General features: G+C 40.3%; 1 protein-coding gene across 1 annotated transcript in view; it reads left to right on the top strand.

The window, feature by feature from the left end:
- The first annotated feature begins 938 nt into the window (after window positions 1-938).
- Window positions 939-19,209, top strand: part of LOC104639325 (uncharacterized) — an 89,877-nt gene continuing 71,606 nt past the window's right edge. Inside the window, exons 1-10 of the mRNA XM_075747859.1 lie at window positions 939-1,033; window positions 5,706-5,847; window positions 6,625-6,697; window positions 7,030-7,140; window positions 7,718-7,831; window positions 8,229-8,423; window positions 9,121-9,283; window positions 11,981-12,138; window positions 13,210-13,362; window positions 13,652-13,753. Of these exons, the coding sequence (XP_075603974.1) occupies window positions 5,711-5,847; window positions 6,625-6,697; window positions 7,030-7,140; window positions 7,718-7,831; window positions 8,229-8,423; window positions 9,121-9,283; window positions 11,981-12,138; window positions 13,210-13,362; window positions 13,652-13,753 (1,206 nt within the window). The 5' untranslated portion in view covers window positions 939-1,033; window positions 5,706-5,710. The remainder of the gene's footprint in view (window positions 1,034-5,705; window positions 5,848-6,624; window positions 6,698-7,029; window positions 7,141-7,717; window positions 7,832-8,228; window positions 8,424-9,120; window positions 9,284-11,980; window positions 12,139-13,209; window positions 13,363-13,651; window positions 13,754-19,209) is intronic.

Genomic DNA, 19,209 nt, shown 5'->3' on the forward strand with positions numbered 1-19,209 from the left:
AGGCTAGTAACGATGCGTGGTCCTAATAGAAAGTTTGGTCTTTTGATCAGTAAGTTTTGCTCTGGCACCCTTCAAGAGAAAGGATTAGGAAAATTTTCAGACAATTAATTTAAATTTAGAATAAAGTGGTACAATCTTTGACAGGAGATTTGCTTGCATGAGCTTCTGGGAGGTGAGAGGAGGAGTTCGTATGTACTAAACATCTTTATCAGGACTCTGGAAGACCAGGTTGTTCGACTGATATTTGGGTATGGATTTCCTACACTATCTTAAATTGTATAGATATCCTTCTTACTTATGGACTATCTGTGGCTTAGAAAAGCACGTTGTATGCTTAAAAACATTTAAACACAGTTCTAAACATGGTATATTCCTGGTATAGATAGCATTTCTGAGGTAGGTTTATGCGTTTCTGGACACTGGAATCGCTGATACCAGAGACAAAAGAAAAGTAAGCATTTCTGCTATTAACATTTTCAGATTGTAGGTATTCTGCTGCCACAAGATAAGTCTTTGCCATTCCTAGAGGGTAGTTCAATAATTTCTGAAGCTCTGTACCGGTGTGTGGGAGAGCAAGCGAGGAGGGCCTTACTGAACCCTGAGGGGCCTAAAGCATTATATCTCATCTGGAGGTCCAGCCCTCGACAAAAAAACATCAGGCATTGGATTGACAGAGAAAAATTGCCAGCAATTTGCCCCAAATACATAAAACTATGTTGGAATGACTTTGCGTGGTGGGCAGTGGCAGGAATGAGCGAGAAGCAGCGCAGGCTTGCAGCTGGGGGTTGAGAGGCCGTGGCAGCTCTCATAGCTCTGGGTTGCTATGGGGACAGCTGGGCCTGTCCGGGCAGGGAGCCGGGACATCAATCACCTGCTCCCTCTGTGCCTTGACCTTGTATTTGTGTTGACTATAGAAACCTGGGGAGAAGGGGCCATTTTGGGGCTGGAGCTGGAGCTGGAGAAGGAGGGCCCCAGCTCCTCTGTTGGACAAGGGGCTGTGGTGGAGGGCAGCAGCTTTGAGTCGGTCAACCAGGTACTGGATGGGGCAGTGCTTAAACAACGGAAACCTTGAACAGTCAGTCTTAAAAATGTGTGTGCCGACAGGGGCTGTCCAGTCTCAGAAGAAAACTGCTGTTTGCCTTTCTGTGGGGCGAGTGGCTGGAGGGAAAGGGAAAAGGCTGAACGTGGTCCTGTCAGCAGCTGGGTATTCTGCATCTCTGCCTGCTTCGAAGGGGTGCAGGGAGCTACAAAAGCTGTCTTGTTCAGAGCCAGGAGCTGGGATTTGAGAGGGGAAAACAGGAATGGATGATATGCAAACTTACATTAGTTGACAGGGGTACATCACAGAAGATTTCATCGTATTTTGGTAATTCTTCTGTGCTGCTTTTTTTCTGGAGCTTTTATTTGTGGGGTGCATGTGTTTTCACACACTAAAGCAAAGCAGATGTGCTTCAGCATGGGCTGAGTCAAACCGGATACAAAGGAAGTCTATCCCAAACAACTTTTCTTGCTTGAAGAAAAGCAGAAAATTTGTTTTCAGATTCTATCTTGGGAAAGGGGGTAGGGTAGGAGATATATGTTTGTTTGTTTGTTTGTTTGTTTATTAGCATATTCACAGTTTGAGGCAATTGTCAATCATCTAAAATAAGTCTTCAAAGAAATAAATAGTAATGAATAATTCTGCAGAAACCGCAGTGGTGAAGTTAAGCTTGTGCACAAGTGTTGGCGAGGTTCAGCTCCGCAAGAATTAGGCAGGCAGATCGCAGTGAGTTTTGCTGGGATCTGAATGCTTCATGTCTTACACTCTAAAATTAAAGTTCTGGCCTTGAACCCCATAAACGTACATTTGGAGAAAGCACAGTGGTCAGAGCAGACTTCTTCACAAGAACAATATGTTTTGGCTCAGTAAGTGCTTGCTCTACTCTTTTACAGATCCTTGTTTTGATTTATATCCTGTAGGATTTTGTTTGTCTTCTCAGACCAAACTGCATATTTCTTTTTTTATTAATGTTTTGAATGTAGCTATACATGGCAGCAGATAAAAACACACAGATAAAAACACACAGCGATCACAAAAAAAGAGTAATTGGTTTGTTTACTCAAAATCCGGGTTCTTTTACACTGAGTTATGCAAAATGCCACAACAGGTTTTTTTAGTATTTGAATTCAGGGTCATATTTTATGGCTAGACATTAAGGAAATTGGACAAAAGATATAGGTCAAACAGTATAATTAAAAATACAGACCAGCAAATTGTATCCAACAATAGTTCACTTTCCTGCTGCTAATGAAATATGCTAGCGCAAATTAATGGCTTGTTACTTAAGCCTGCTGGAAAGACTTTGTCCTAGTACAAAAGGCATTTAGTTTGAGCATGTGTGTTACAATCTTCTACCCAGCAAAGCTGGAGGTTGGACATAGCTATAAATCCAGTGTGTTCTGGGAATAGAAGCTGGCAAAAACACTCCCAGCAAAATAATCAGGGCAGGATCTCACTGAGATTTGGATACTGGCTAATGTAACTATGTGCAGATGTTTATGTGGACCGAAAGACATTCCCAGAATAAGAATACTGTACAAACACACGATGATTTTTATAGCAGAAAAATATAAGGCAGTGGGGATAATAAAACCTATGCTGTTACTTCTGATGAAGCATTTTCTGTTTTCCTCGGCTTGTCTGTACCGAAGTGGGCAAGGCTGCCTCTACCATTTCCCCTGCTGGGGCCTGTTGAAGCTTCTGCAAGTCGTTTGGGTTGCAGCTCTGGTGCTTACCTGAAGGTCTCCATGGGCTCCCTGTGTGGGTCCTGTGGTCTCTCTTCCATCAGCGGAGAGAAGCAAGCTTTTCTGAAAGTGTTACGCTAAGATAGCAGCTAGAACAGGTCAGATGAATCTTAGCTCAAATGCCTCGTTCTCTCCACCAACTACAAAGGGAGTCCAGGGTGATTCTGATGAAATGAGCTCTTTCCTCTGATTTCTGGGGATCCTGGGTTAGCTCTTCAAAATCTTCAGAAGTCCTGGGTAAGTCCTGGGCTGCTGACAGCCTGGGAATCCTGCGCATTTCCCTGCATACAACCATTTTTCTTCCTGTTTTTGTGTCAGCCTCTCGTGCATTGGCCTAAATGTGGGTGTCAGTCCTGAGAACACGCTTACTGTAACTTCCCCATGATGAGTAGGGTCACTGAACTGAAAGTAGGAAATGGGGGGCTCAGTGTTGTGGGTTTCAGGAAGACACAGACTACTACAGGATTTTATTTTGCTGGTACTTAAGAGGACTTCCTTTTGCAACCTGAATTTATTTATGGGCAGCTTTACTATTTTGCCAAAAGTTTTGCTTTATACCCAGAAATGGTCATTTATATTCCCACTGCATCACTCTGCTAACCTACTTCCATGTTCTCAAAAAGCTGAGCTAAGTAATTGCCATTAGTTTTACAGCCATATCTGAATTATTTTATTATTATTATCTGAACTCCACTGCCTGCATAGTGGCATAATGTCTTTTCTCTTGGTTCTTTCTTATTTATATAGCTGAAGAACTGCCTGCTCTTTATTTTCCTTAGCAATTTTTAATTTAGCTAGTATTTCTAGCTTTAGTTCTGGGCTGCCCAGCCCTCTGATTTTTAATTTTTTTTTTAATTTTTTTTTCCTGTTGTGGTTCTCTGCCTACTCTTGATGACTTTTTGGTTGGCTCCACCATCTTTGCTTCAACCTCTTCCCTTTGCTTTTATTTTGAGGGCAAGTTCCAGTTAGCTTTTTACCATTGATTTTTACCAGCTTCTCCAATGTTAAAATCCTTGAGGTATTAGTTGCATTTGAGTTTTCTAATTGCTTTTATTAATTTCTCTAAATTAGGCCCTTTTGAATGTTAAGACTTTTACATTCAGGTCCGGTTTTGTTCTTCCATTCTAACTCAGATTACGATCTCTTCTCAATAATGTTCTCACCAGTGACCAAAACTGTGTGAAATATCATGTAGGTTCAGTGACTGATTGAAGACATTTGTAGAGCATGGAAGACTTTTTTTTTTTTTATAGTATTAATCTAGTAAAAAATTTTATCTTCATTCCCCACAGTAAGTAAATCTAATGCTCATAGATTCCCTTTGACCTTTGAATGGTGCTAGCCGTTCATAAATATCAATTCATTATAGTACCAGACTATCCCATAAATACCAGACTTTACCCTAAATTCAGTCTTTCCAAAGCATCTCATATCCTGCTGCCCCGGTGTGGTGGCTATTCTACCTTGTTTATATTATGCTTATAGTATCAGCTTTTATGTCTTATGTTGTTAGTTCAAGCTTTTACATAGGCATCTGTTTGTAGTGTATAAATATACTGACTGCTTCTCATTGATTTCATCCAGTTCCCTGGCTGGGTTCAGTGAAATCTTTTAGTTTGATTTTTTTTTTAGATAACACTTCCTTCCTCATTTTAGTCATCCTGTCCCCTGGTGTTTCTTTGTATCTCTCTTTACTTGAATTTCCTCTTCTCTCAGATGTGAAATTCATGTGCAGAGATTTGAATTCTCTGATTCCTTCCCATGGTTGCTTAGTTTGCAGCTCTTATTATCAGCGAGGCCATTCCCATAACAAGAGACAGGGATTGTCCAAGGCCTTAGGATATGATCAACCAAGAAGAGCCCCCAAGAGGTACATCCTCCACTGCTGTATTCAGCCTCTTGACCATCTCCTGTGTTTGTCAAGTCAAACCTGTGACTGGACCAACAGCTGTTAATCTTTCAGTGGTCTCATGAAAGAAAAAAGGAGAAACTATGTGCCCAGAGCAGCCAAACAGATTCTGCAAGCCATTGAGAAAGAGATGCTACAGATGGTTGTGCTGTGATTGATTACAAATGAACTAGCCTCTTCTTCCCCTTTGCTTCCAAGAAAGAAATCCCAAATCTTTCTGCAATGACTTGTGTCTTCCTTTAAAAAGACAATTTCCTTTTTTTTTTTTCTTTCTAGTTGATTATGCGCCTCACTGACAAGTGAATAGAATAACTTTAATTCCAGATGTTGGGATGAGAGCACAGCTACTTTAGAAATTCTCACAGAGCAAGTGTTTCCCAATAGAACTGAGTGAATTTGGTATTAGGGGATTATTTGCAGACAGTGCATTTGTCAAAAAGTGGCATCTCTGGCAAATTCTTTCATTCCTTTTATTCTGGTCAACTTCAAGTAATAGTTTCAGGTGAGAGAAATGGGGAGAAAATAGGTTTTAAATGTCAGCATATTTTATTTCAGAGAAAATGAAAGTAAAGTTTCAATTCTTCTTCCATAAAATGTTTTATTCACCACGTCAAATTTAATGTTTAATTACCTGAACTTTCCAAAGTATTCTTAAGAAACTGTGTGAAGGAGGGAGGAGATGGCATTTGTTAGTAGGATGCAGGAGGATACTTGAAAAATTTTGGCCCCAGTTTTTCTCCTATTTTCCTCATGCAGGCAATCAAAATGGGAAAAATTACATTCACCCAGTTCTGTTCCCGATATTAAAAGAAAAGTCTTCTTGTTAACGGAGATGCTGAATAAACAACTCTTTAATGAGGTTGCTACATATTCTATATAAGTCTATATAAGAGTGGGAATTTGTGCTTTTTACGTGCACAGTTCTCTAGGTCCACAGTTAGCAATTGATTTGCTCTTGAGAAAGGAGCTCCTTCTTGACTGCTTTGTCTTCTGGTCTGCTAAACTGAAATAGGCAAAATGGATGAAGTATACCAGATCTCTTCTACTCAGAAGGTCCAGCAGCTGGAACAAGAGCTAGCAGCACAGCTGGCAGAGCTGAAGGCAGAAATAGAAGACAACAGGATACTCCAGGGAATACCAAGTAGGGCATACAGGTAACAAGAATTTGCTGGGAATGAAGGAGTGAGATCAGAGCAACGCATTCTATCTCTTCTTGGGTTTTTTTGGTTGTGATACAAAAGTTATGTGTCTATATAACTGTTCAATTTCAAGACCCGAATACACACATGGGAGCCAGGAATAGCAGCTTTTTCATTGTGTGTCTACCACAGAATTACAGTTAAAGTGGAAGAGAATGTCAAAACATAAACTAAATTGATTTCACATTGTATATTGTAAGCAAAACTTCAAATCTCCCTAGCATGTCAAGTATTTCCTTCTTACAGTGAAGAGGAAGTAGCTTCAAACGTAACGCTGGGATGTATAAACAGAATGGTCACGTATCACACAGCCACTCTTACTTTCCTGAGCAATGGTGAGATGTATGTACACTATGACAGTGTAGCCAGGTTTGGCATTATGCTTCAAGGAAGCTGTAGACCACCTGGAGAACATGTGGAGGAAAACAGAGGTGAAGAACAGTTGACTAGGACACTTGGGACAAAAAGAAAAGGAGCTGGACTTATGTCTCCACTGCATTTTCTCTAGGTTATAAATCCATAGGATTGACAAACATCCAGGTGGACTTTTTAAGGGCTTTGACTAAAAAATAGAGGTGCAAGAAAACAGTTTGCTAAAAAATGTCTGCTAATTAAATAACTTCTGCTTTAACAAAGGTTTTCATACCATTAAACTTGCTTACTGTTAACTTCACTGCTTGGTTTATACCACCTTGTATGTAACATCCTGTCGAACTTGCTTTTTTTCTGCAGTTCTGTTGCAATTCCAAAGGATGCATCTTATTTCAGAAAAGAAAGGGAGGTAATACTGAAGAAAGGCTTACAAGTAGGTAGCTAAAATGTACACTGGCTTAAAAAAAAAAAATCTCTTTGCTCTTTACCAAGTAGTAACTGGAAATTAAAATCAGATAAAGTGATAGGTTTTTGGAATCTGGGCCTGTAAAGACAGAGTGGGAAGGGTCATGATGTTGTTTGCACGTTAGTAAAAGAGCATAACCTTTCTTTTATTTGAATAATAATGTGGACCTGGCTCTGCAGTGTTTGTTTATGTGACAACGCCCAATTAAATTCAAAGCCTAAACATTTTTCTGTATTTACTTTTATATATATATATCTCTCCTTAAAAATAGATCTATTTAATATGTGCTCCGTTTGCAGGTGACAGAAGCAAAACCTCTTGTCATTCAGGCTGATGTCATGCAGAGGGAGTTAGAGAGCTGCTGGAGAAGCGAGTATACAGCGGCAAACTTGCCACTGCTGCTGCACCAGGTAGGGTTCCCACCTGCTGTGAAGATCTAGGAGCTCTTCTCTGGCCCAGCAAGTTGCACTGTGAACATTTTAAAATAAGAACGGTATAAAGCTCCTTCCTGAAAATAGGCACGAAAGCGTTAGCGCTTGCAGTATCTTTGTACGATGGGAAAAATTCCCCTTCTCTTTCTTTAAAGGGCAGAAATCTAAGCCAGGTCAGAAAGGCTGGGACAAGGTTCTCCCAATTCTCTGATGCTTTTGTGCTGTTCTAGTACGTCTGTGTTGTGGGTTATTTTTATTTTCATTTTTAAAGTGGAGTTTAAATTTCTAGGTCCAGTGGACTGAATTCTGGCATTTTCCTTGTATTAACTGCTTTGTTTTCATTCCCACAATAATACTTCCACTGGGACAACTTAGGGAGAGCACCCTTCATGGATAAATATAACAGCACAGTGGTCTTTGGTGACTGATTAACTGTTGTTTTGGTGTTATTCTCTGATGCTAATGATGATCTAGGCACTGCTTAAGTTTCCTATAATGTTACGCTGCTATTGTTCACAAAGGTGAGATTTGTTAGTTATTTCTGATTTTATTCAAGTTTTTTACAGACAGAATTACTCAGCTAGTCCAGAGCAAATATTTGCACATGCTTAGATGGAAGAGATTTTGTACGCACAGCAGTGTTATGGAACAGCTTTATCCTCTCTATCAGGTAGGAAACAAAACCTAGGATCTAGCACATATGCATCTAGCACAGTAGCTGTTCATGAAAAACAAAGTGTTAACAATGGCTTTTTTCCCACTCAAATAAAAAGCTATTATCCTTAAGGGTAATTTATCTCCGGAATTTGTCTCTGGACATTCACTCTCAGCAATCTGCTTGCGGTCAGTATTAGCTGCTGAGAGAGATTCACTATTTGGACTCAAATTCCCTTTTCCTCATTGGGTTGGAAATACCATTCGTAAGCATTTAGGAAGGAAATAAACCTTAGAGATTACTCTTGAACTAGGATTCCTCATGCAGTGGGAATGCAATGGCCTTCTAGCTAATAAGGGAAGAAGATGCAGAAATGCAAAAATGACAGTGTCTCTTTTATACACATAACCAGAAACAAATTAGTCACATCATGGATGAATACAATGACGCAGTTCAGAGGGCTGCAAGACTTTCAGCGGCAAGGGAAAGTTTCCTGACAGGAAAGAAAAATCCGGTGAATATAGTGACACAGGAAGATCTGATGATTTACACCCGGTGGTTAGTGTGTCACCTACACTCTCTGAAGGGCATTCACCATTTTCTCCAGGTAAGATGAGCATTTTTTGAACAGTGAAGATTAATTATGAAATAATTCATAATAATAATAATTCAATAAATTGAATATTATGAATATTCAAGTCTTGGATAAGAAAGTAAACTGAGGAAGATCAAATTCAATGTAAAAGAAGTTTAGAGGTTTGTAGGTAATGAGCTAGACTGTGTACATATGACTTTCAATTCTTTTAGCAGATTGATTTTACTAGAAAGGAAATACTACAATGATAAAGCTGAATTTAGGTTAAAAGTGGAATACTGAGGTCACTGGGTGCAGTGTAGATAGTGTTGGGCTGCTTGGATTTGAGGAGATCCAGGGAGAAAAGGAGAAAGGTTGGAGAGACTTTTTTCTGTGTTATTGCTGTGATGATGTTTTAATAGAGCAGGACACTATCAAGGGGCTGAGTCATCTCAATGAATAGCCTGTGGACTTGGGGAGTATTTGTTTACATGTCACCTTTTGAAACCAAATCTGAATACTTCTGTATTTTATCCAGTTTCTTTAATGACTTTATTATATGAGTGCTACGAGTCATTGACAGTGAGTAAACATCTGGAATTATACACAATGGATAACTAGGTTTGGTCTTTTCTCTTTTGTGTTTTATTTTATTACTAAATTTGCAACTGAATAGTTTGTATGCTTTCTAAGTGACTGAGACTAACAACAGACATGTTTTTATCTCCAGATTCTCCAGCATCTGCCTATTTCTCATAGAATAAATGTGGTTGATAAGAAATGTCCTGATGTGGTCCAAGACAACTGGGACAAATTAAGAAGTGCTTTTGACAAGAATTCAGATATTTGTAATATTGATTTGTTTCCCAGTTCAAGAGTTTTAAGAAGAAATGGTAAGAAATTATCAGCTTTCCTTTAAAACCACAAGTCCTACAGATAATGCATTTTTTTGATGTATATTCTTTGAGAAAGGTCACCAATGCAAATGTTGCCAAAACACAAAATGTTGGTTTGTATGCTTGAGAAATTCGGAGTGTGGCTTTTAAAGTCAGCAAGAATCCTAGAAATGTGGTGTCCAAATTCCAGAGTGTGGAGCCCTGAATCTGTGGCGGTTGCTCCTCTGGCCTTACTGTGCCCTGGGCTGCAGAAACTGATGGTTCAGAAGGATACTTACGGGATCAACTCAGTGGAGAATCCAGGATATTGTCCTGATTATGCCAAACCTGAAACTCACCCTTCCAACTTTCTGCATGAATATTATTTAAAATATTTCTGTGGGTGGCATGTTTCTGGAGATACTAAGAGAAGAGAGCTATCGTTTTAAGACTTGTACTGAAGTATCTCTAGAAAATGTCCTTGAGGTTATTTTCAAGTTCTCTTTCCTTTTGAAGGAAGGGAGGGAGTGATGTTGCTTATGAGAGTTACCTGTGTGAATGGTACTTAACAAGCAAGGCAGCATTCCTGTTGCAGAGTGTTTAAATCCTATGATTTAAGCCATGCTTTTACAGACAGAGTGGGAATGGTGTGGAACTGTAGGAGCTCACAGGATTGTCTCTGGAAAAGCACAACCCCTCTCTGGGGACGAGGCAGGGTGTATGGCTCCTCCTTGCAGTCGGGAAGTGGGCTGGCCAGGGTGGAAGAATGAAAAGGGGCTGTGACTTCTCCTCCCCATCTCCTTTCTCCACTGAAGATCTCCACCTATGGGTCTGAACAAGGGAGCAGGGCACAGCCCTGGCCTGGAATGGCACTGCCCAACCAGTGACAACTGATTGAGAACAGTTCTAAGGAAAGTGCAGCTTTACCTGGGAGAGATAAGGGGCCTTTAGCCCTTAGTTAGTGGTCTAACTAAGCTCTGACTGGTCTAACTGGCTATGCTGGTGCAGCCCTCTCACTCCTTAGGCCTATGGAGGTCCCATGGTGGGAGACAGCGCAGCACTGCCCCAGGAATACAGCGCTGCTAGTGTTAAGGAGCAGGGAGAGGAAGGTTAAACTCTTCTCTCCAAACAAAGCCTATTGAGCAGGCCATGTTTTCTCCAGTGAGTGGGATAGGAGAGGGAGGGATGATCCATGGTCTCAGATACAGTGGGCTAATAATGTATGGAGAAGGGCACAAGACCTCCAATATGTTACAGAGTTCCTCAGAGCCATTCATTTTGCCATGGAGTAGACCCTTATTGATATTAAAAAGCAACTCAGAAGTGCCCTAGCTCATTTTGATCTTCAATATCTAGTTATCTAATATCTGAGGAACAGTATCATATTACCATCATAAGCTTCATTCGTCTGCTGTCTAGATCTGAGCTACATAGATGAAACAACAGAATAATTGTCTTGGTTTCAGCTGGGATAAAGTTAATTTTCTTCCTAGCAGTGGGTACAGTGCTGTGCTTTGGATTTAGGATGAGAATAAGGTTGATAACACACTGATGTTTTAGTTGTTCCTAAGCAGTGCTTACACCAAGTCAAGGACTTTTCGGCTTTTCATACTGCCCTGCCAGTGAGGAGGCTGGAGGTGCATGAGAAGCTGGGAGGGAACATGGCCAGGACAGCTGACCCAAAGTGGCCAACAGGCCCTTTATTGCTCAAAAGTGAGATAATAAATTAGATTACATGTAGTTCCACTAAACCCCAAGAGTTTTGCTGAAGTTTAGCAATCTGTAACTTACCTATTAGGATCTTTGTGTGTATCAGCAGTACCCACTAGTACTGGGTAAAGGAGAGTCAATTGACACTTATTCTAACTTTAAAAACTCTTTGGAAAAGTAGTAGCAGAGAAAGTGCTGCTGTTTGTTATGGCTTAGACTAAGACAAAAACCCCCCAAACAAACGAACCCCAAGTGTTGAATATACCTGTCAAAGAGCTGAAAAAAAGGGAAGAAAAGATGACAAAACTTACAGGAACATAACAGTTTTGGCTCTTCAAGGGTGAAGGAATACTGGTATCCTTCAAAGCTTTGAGCAAGCCTGAGATGAGGTAAAGAAGGAGGAGAAAATATTTCAGTTCTAAAAATAGGGGCTATGTTGCCAACAGACTCTTCAACACTGATACCAGGCCGAACTCGGCCATCCCCAGTATATGCTTGTTTCAGAAGTTTGTGATAGCAGCATCATGCCAGAATCAGATACTGGAGGAGTGATAACCCTGAAATAGTAACATATTTGAAGTTCTTGTGGCATATGAAGATTTGGGAGGTATGTGTGTGAGAAGAATGTTGTACACTCCTGAGCCAGAACTCTTTTCAGGCAGCAGGGTTTGTTAGCTGGCGTCCTTTCCATGCTAGAAGATAGGCACTCCTCCAAGGACCGTGGAGGTGTCCTGACCTGCAACAGCTGTTAGTCTTTCAGAGTCTGGCAGAAGACCCTTTCTTAAAAGAAAAATGAAAATAATAAAAATCCATAAGATGTGGGTTCCCCTCTCCCATCACATTCCATTCTCTGACATATTTCTGCTTCAGGACAAGAAAAGGGAAATTACTTCATTGTGTGGATGCAAAGCAAAGGGCACTGACAACATTGCTTACAATCATCTTACAGTCATGTTGCTTAAAGTGTTGATGTTCTCCAGCTGGTCTGATGATGGCTTTTTGCAGAATCCTGCCACAAGGACACTGGATTCACTTTGCCCCAGCACAGCACTGAAACTGAGGAGCTGAAACCTCAGCTCCAGCTTCTGCTTTCTCACTTTGGTATTGAGTACAACCTTAAGGATCTCAAGAACTCAGCTGATGAGATGGAGCTCTTTTCCCTGGTAACTGAAATGTACTTCTCAATATTTAAAAAAAAAAAAAAAAAAAAGAAATATTTAAAAGTATGGAAGGAAGTTCCATTTATTATAAGTCAGTGTTTTATGTCATGGAAAAATAAGATTTTGGGCATTTTTGCTCTTGACAGGAAGCAGCAGAAAGACCTGTCTTGTTCCCATTAAGCTATAGAAACTGCTGGTGTTCGTATTTTCAGCATCGTGGCCCCGAGTCAGTACCTTTGTTCTCCCAGCTCTCACTCGTGCTTTTTGTGTGTTTTTCTCGAGTTTTCCTGCCCGTGTTTGATGTCTCCCCAAGCTGTGGTACTTCCACTAGAGGTCGGCTGTGACACACCATCGCGCAGGACCTCACCAAGCCTCTGCAGCTCAGGGGTTACCAGCAGAAAAACGCTGGTTTTCATCTTTTCTGTCACCCAAAAGGCAAAACCAACTGAAAATCTCCACCACGTGTCCAGAGTCCAAAAGAGATGCATAGCTGTTAAACGTAAATAACATACTGCTTTGAAATACACGGCTTGCCTTACAAATCCCCTTTATATGAAAACAGGTGGTACAGCTGAAAAGGACAAAGGTTTGGTTGCATAAACTGGTCTGTAAGTCTCTCATCACATTGACATTTGACTAGTCCAGCTGAACTCACTGAACTATCCGAGATAAGCACAGGCAGAGGTGTTTGCACAACTAGGCAATGATGTAAATTACCTTCATTGAAGTCTGGCAGTGGCTTATTCATTTTTGAACAGGATTATCTAAGAATATCTTCTAGGCTAATGCTATTCCTACCAAAGCCAGTGATAATAAATTTGCTATTGACTTTGACTGAAAGATAGTATTTTTGAAAATCCTGATCTTCTTTTTGGATGCTCCAGAGTTAACAGCCAGGTGTTTTATTGTGTCTGCTGGAAAGGAAAGAAAACAGGACCAGAATGTCTCCTTTGTCACTTTATTACTCCGTTTATTTATTTTTTTTCGGCTGATAATACATAGTATTACTTTGCTATAGGATTTAATATCCGGTTTGGGAAATTTATAACACTACCATCTCCTTTTATGCTTTAGGTTGTCCAAAAATTTAGAAGCGTCTTCTGCAAACAGCAGATGATGAGAACATTTCCAGTTTATGACACAGAGGTTTCTAGGTCAGAAAACTGGGGCATGTTAGATCCAGCCAGGGCTTTGAAAAAGAGAGCCAACTGGATCCCTTTTTTAAAGGTAATTATGAGGAACTTTCCTTTTTCAGTTGTAGTGGTCCTAACCAGTCTTCATGATATACCAAGATACATTTCAGCATTAATGTCTAAAATGTTTCTTTGACAAATAGAGTGATTTTTTAATAATTAAGGCTTTATCAAACTACTATATTTTTGTATAGTCAAGAGCCCCTTTTCATGTCTGTTGAAAAGAAAAAGTCAATGTATTGTGCTTTCCTTATTAATTTCCTCCCATACCACAAACATGTAGCAATATTAATAAGTTCTGTGGTTACTTTTATGTCAACCAGATTAAGCCTAAAGTAGATCCCTGGCAGCAAAAGCTTCTGATAAAACTGAAACAATGGAAAAAAGTGGATAAACTAATGGACCTTCATTCAAAATTTGTAGAGGTAATATAACTTAAGGTGATTTAATTTATAGTTATTTTAATTTATTTATCGGACGCTTCCAGCGAAATTGAAATGTCTAAAGAAAAGTTGCCTCAGGTTTATGTATCATGTGTATATGCCCGAATTCATTAAAGGCCCATTAGTAAGGTGTTATAGAGAATATTTCCCCCCCTCTTTCTCAGTTTAATGGTTTCAAAAGGCAGCTTGAGCACTTGCATAAATATTCAAAAGCTCTGAAGTTCACCTAATGCAGGTCAAAATCAGCCCTGGAATTTGTGTCAAAGCGATTGCTCAGAACAGCTTTTTTTTCAGTGTACCCAAGGTTCAGACCTGTGCTCAACAGACAAGGAGAGATGCTCCAATACTGAGGTAGAAGTCTAAAACTTCGTAGGGCACAATGTACAAATTGCTTGTGCCCCAGGGAGAGGTTACTGAGTGTCTCTATTTTGGTTCTAGCTTCACAGGTTCTCTTGATTCTGATGTTATATTGCCATTTTTGCCCATTTCGAGGATGTCCTGCAGGACAGCTCTGTCTGTGCTGCCTGCCATCCAGCCTCCCTGGAAAAATGGCAATATGCATTCACAGATCAGGCCTGCTTTGCATCCACAATGAGCCTGAGGCACCCTTAACACCTCACATCATTGTCTTGCAAATGGTGGTCATCTGGGAAGAATAGTATTCATTTCTCCTAACTCCATCTTTATTCACCGAATGTACCCTGCAGGGCTGACTTGCATATGCCCAGTAAGCTCTGCTCATTCAGGCCTGCTGCAGATGCATGGATGAACTGCAGGGTGTGAAAGGGCTGCTCAGGTGTACTGGTGTCTTGCCACATTTTTCCAGTGAAATTTTAGCAGATCTCATATCCTCATCTGGAAAACTGGTCTAACAGGAGTTCTCTGCCTCTCGAGGATGAGAGAACTAATGCAATTAAGATGGTGAACTACCGCTATAGGACTGGATCTGTTTAAATATCTCGGCCACCAGAACTGATCTGGCAATCAGAGGGTGAGATTACTGCCTCTCATCCCCCGGGTTAGCCTGAAGCACTATGAACAATAAGGACACCTTGTAGTTCAGCTCCCAGTTTTGCACAGGAACCAGAAAATAAATCCCTTCTCTGGCCCGTATGTGCCCTCCTCTATCAATAATCACATTCCTGCTAAATGGAAAGTCCTCAGTGAGCTCTCTTTCTTTCTTTGGTACCCAGGCAGTGTTGGGTACAGCAGAGCAGCCTAAGCCATGTCTCCAGCTCACGTGAGGCTATTTCAGCCCTGAAATGTCACCAGCCTCCTCAGTTCCATAGGGTTTGATATTTAATTTAAATCTTTATTAAAGGCTGCTTGTTCCCTTGCTCCACCTCCCTTTAATGATTTTTTTCCCTCCTGTTTTAATCAAGGTTCCATTTGTTTTGAGTTTTCATCATATTTGTTCAAAACAGATGATAAAGAAGAGTCCTATAAAACTCCTGGTCTTAATCCCCTTGGAATTCCTATCAATGCTTTGCTAGAATTCATATCAACAGAATTTTACTGATGCCAATAATTGCTAAAGCATGACCATGTTCTTCAAATTATACTCTGATACAAGTGGCAATTAAAAAAAAAAATCCTGCAAAATTAGATATGTTTTTTAAAAATTACTTTTGTACTACTTCTAATTTTGTTTAACCTGGTTTTTGGCAGTACTCTCTATATATGTAATCTCCCTGCTTCCCATTTAACATTCATTATTTACTTTCATGGGTCTCACAAAGCATTTGAGAGAGAACTCTTTTTAAATCGCAGAAATCAGAAAGTGGACGTGCAGAATTTGCAGCTGAAGTTGGCTTTACAATATTTTAAATAATTGAATGGATTTGATTTTGATGATAGTCTTAGACAGCTTAGCCATTTACAGTCTTTTATAGTGGTTTGTTTTTTTTTTTTAATTCAGGACTGAAATAAGCTTTCTTCTATGATCGCTGTTTTCAGACCTTTTCCCCATGCCAGATATTTTACAAAGAAGCCATTCTTTTAAATCTTGCCACAGCATGTAATATTTCTGGAAAGCTTGGGCGAAAGACATCATCACCACCACTAACAAAAATAAAAATGGCTTTGCAGCTCACTGAGACAATGAAAAAAACCATCATTCTCATTTTTTTTCCCATAGTGGCTTGCTCACCAAATATGATATGTTTGGGTTTGGTCAAGAAACATGTAGACCTCCTTAAGGGTGAGGGGTAACAGGAAAGGAGAGAGGGGATTAACCAGTAGTCCCTCCCCTCCGTAAATCTCAGAAAAGAAGTGCTTTCATATTCTTTCTTATCCAGTGTATTCCCTCCATATGCTGTGACAGGCAAGTCCATTTCTACATTTTCACCTTGGAGAGGGGGCAGCAGACAATTTTCCCAAATAAAGGAGAAGCAGTAACAAGCAGTGCTGCAGATGCTCCCTCACTAGATGCTCTGAATTGACCCTGACTCTCTGTGATATGGGGGCTGGCACGCTGACTCATTTGCCTTGTGAATCTTTTCTCTGTATTTGATGGTGTTTGAAACAAGGTCTCAGACATAGAGAGGGTGATGGAGGGTCTCCAGGAACACGTGGCAGTGGTGTTTGAACCACGTCCTGCACGGTCAAGTTCTGCCACTTCTGCTTATGCCTCAGGACAGCAGAGCTACGATCATGTCTGGAAGGAGATCTATGCCTGCACTGAGCTCCACCAGGTATTTAGAAGGGGAAATGATGAATAATGATCAATTAACATGTCAGCACTGTTAGAGGGCTCCTCTAACAGATTTCTGTTTGGATACCAATGTTCCTCTTTTTCAAAATTCAGTCTCCTGCTACTGCTGCCAAGCAGGACCTGCCCAGCTGCAATGTACAGTTGCATGCCCAAGATGCATAATGATGTTCTCTCCTCCTTGGGGCTCACTAGCTGCTGTGCAGCCACTGGTCCAGTCATAGCATGAGCAGAGTGAGATTGTACCTACCTAAAAATAACATGTGTACATGCCTGTAGCAGAGCTGGGGTGTGAATTTGACTGCAAGAAATGAAAGCATGCCTAAGTATTTACAGGAGAGTGTGGTATTAGGGAATGGGTTATCATGTGTGTTGGAGGCCATCCAGCAGCTGAGCACCTGTGAACCTGATAGCAGATGCCTGCTTTGTGCAGCAAAAGCACGTTCCTCCTCTCGGGGAGGAAGTGGTGATGTGAGCTTGGCCTCACAGAGGTTTAGAACCTGTGAGAGATCTTCAAGTTTTGTAGAAGGGAAAAAAACCTGCCACAAATGGCCTAACTGTCAGGGTAGTGAATGAGAAGTAGGACCTACCTCTCTGGTATCTGGTGAATTTGTAGTAACTGTGCCATGCCTTATGTGGCGAGCTCTGTGACTAATCTTCTGAATTTGAAGGTATCCCTTTGATGAAGATTGACTTTGATTCCCTATTTCTTTCTTGCCCTTCTGACTCAGAAGTTGTTCATGGCTGCTGCCTTAACAAGTATAAAAGCATTATGCACAGAACTGTTACATCTCAGAAGTTCCTGTATCTGCAGCCCAGTGCTTCATTTGGCTCATTCTACCTGTGCCAGCTGGCCCGCACCAGTGGGCCCTGGTGGCAAGTTAAGAAAAGGCTCAACAATCTCCTTGCTCTGCTGTGTTTTTTTAAAGAGGACAATTCTCAGCTCCTGGGGCTGGATGCAGCCCCAATGTTAATGAGAAGTTCTTGCACCCCTGCTCTTGGCCAGGGCCAAGCAGGGCAGCGAGTGATAGAGGAGCAGGGGAAAGGGAACAGGGGGAGAAAGACAACGTTTAGTATCTCCTCATTCCCTCTTTCCTGCTGATTAGTTGGCCCCAAGCCTGATATCAACTCTGTGTTCATAAACAGAACCGCATTTTTCTCCCAGGAAAAGTTCCCACATGTAAAAACATACAGTTCTTCCTACCTCAGGCTGACCCTGACCAGGAAATATTTGATTACTTAATGAAAACTTCAGGAAAAAAAACCAACCAACATTGGGTTGACTCATGCAAGCTACATGATGATTAATGAAAAAAAGGAAGAAAAACATGATTGCACTGTACATCTTCTGTCAAGTGCTCTGAGTTCACAACTGGGTTGGGAAAGAGTACCTATGAGGGGGCAATGCAAGGGGCATGACTGATCTCAGCAGCATTAGGTTAATTGAAAACCTAATTTTGAAACAGTCTAGTCATGATGCTATAGCAAAGCTAGAATTAAATCCTTCACAAAAACAAGCGCTGTCCACATCTCAGTGTTTTTTAAAAAAAATTCAGCTGCTACCATTTTTTCTTCATTTTACTGGCATTTTTCAGACAGCACTGTTGATATTTTTTAAAGTAGAAATTTTAAGTGGAAATGCTTTATCCCATGCCTAGTACTTACACTGATTGTGATATTTAATAAAGCTGTTCAATTAATGGTGTTAATTCAGGAAAATATATTTTAATTCTATTTGACCTCACATTATATTAAGTAATAGAGATTGAAGGACCTAGTTTTTCTAAAATTTAAGAAATTAGACCTTTGGAGTCAATGAGGACAGGATGAATGAGGATGATCAGGCTTAATAAGGATAAGAAATCAGTTAACAGATAATCTATCATTGCAAGGATTATGTAAAGAATCCATTGTGTGACAGTTTGACATCAAGATTTGTTTGGCTTGAAGGAATTTTTTGAGACAATACATTCATGTAAACGTTCAAATTTATAGAACAGCCAATGTAGTCCTGAGTTTATCTGTGTCATTTCTATGAGTAACTTTGCTAGGATGTCTCATGTTGAGCAGGATAAATTTGACAAGCACCAATTTGTAGAGATACATTAATAGGATTTTCTCTAATAAAAAAAAAAAAATGCCAAAATCAATGCTATAAACCCCTTAACTCACTGAAAAGAATTCCAACTTATACCATCCAAGTTCAAATGAAGTGATAAAATAGATTGGGACAGAGAAGTGGGTTAAGAGGACAATTTTTTCTTGTGTACTTGATTGTCTGAGGAAATTAATTGGATGACGCCTAGTAAATCGCTGACCATAATGTTCTGCAATTAATAAATATGGTGTGACTCATAGCGATCTTCTCATTTACACTGGTACTAACGCCAGCTTAATTCGACGGATGTTGGTGGAGTAACTCCTGATGCATGAGAGAAGGCCTTGATGGAGTTAGCAGCAAGGCAGGTATAGCTGTTTTCCTGCTTGCTGCTCTTCTGCTACTCTTTGTACTACATGGCTGGGTGTGCTGGAAAGGAGTGATAAAAAAACCACCCCAAACAAGTATTGAATTTAATTTTGCAGAATGTTAGCAAGAGCATTTGATATATCTGCTTGTGTTGGGGGTGTTGTGTATACATCACAGTAAAACTTTTCCATGGCCTAGTCTGATGTTACTTCTTTGTTACTACACTATGACTTTGCTCCATGCTCATCCTATGATTTGCAG

This window comes from Balearica regulorum, chromosome 3 (genome assembly GCF_011004875.1).
Source record: "Balearica regulorum gibbericeps isolate bBalReg1 chromosome 3, bBalReg1.pri, whole genome shotgun sequence".
In the NCBI taxonomy this organism is placed as follows: domain Eukaryota; kingdom Metazoa; phylum Chordata; class Aves; order Gruiformes; family Gruidae; genus Balearica; species Balearica regulorum.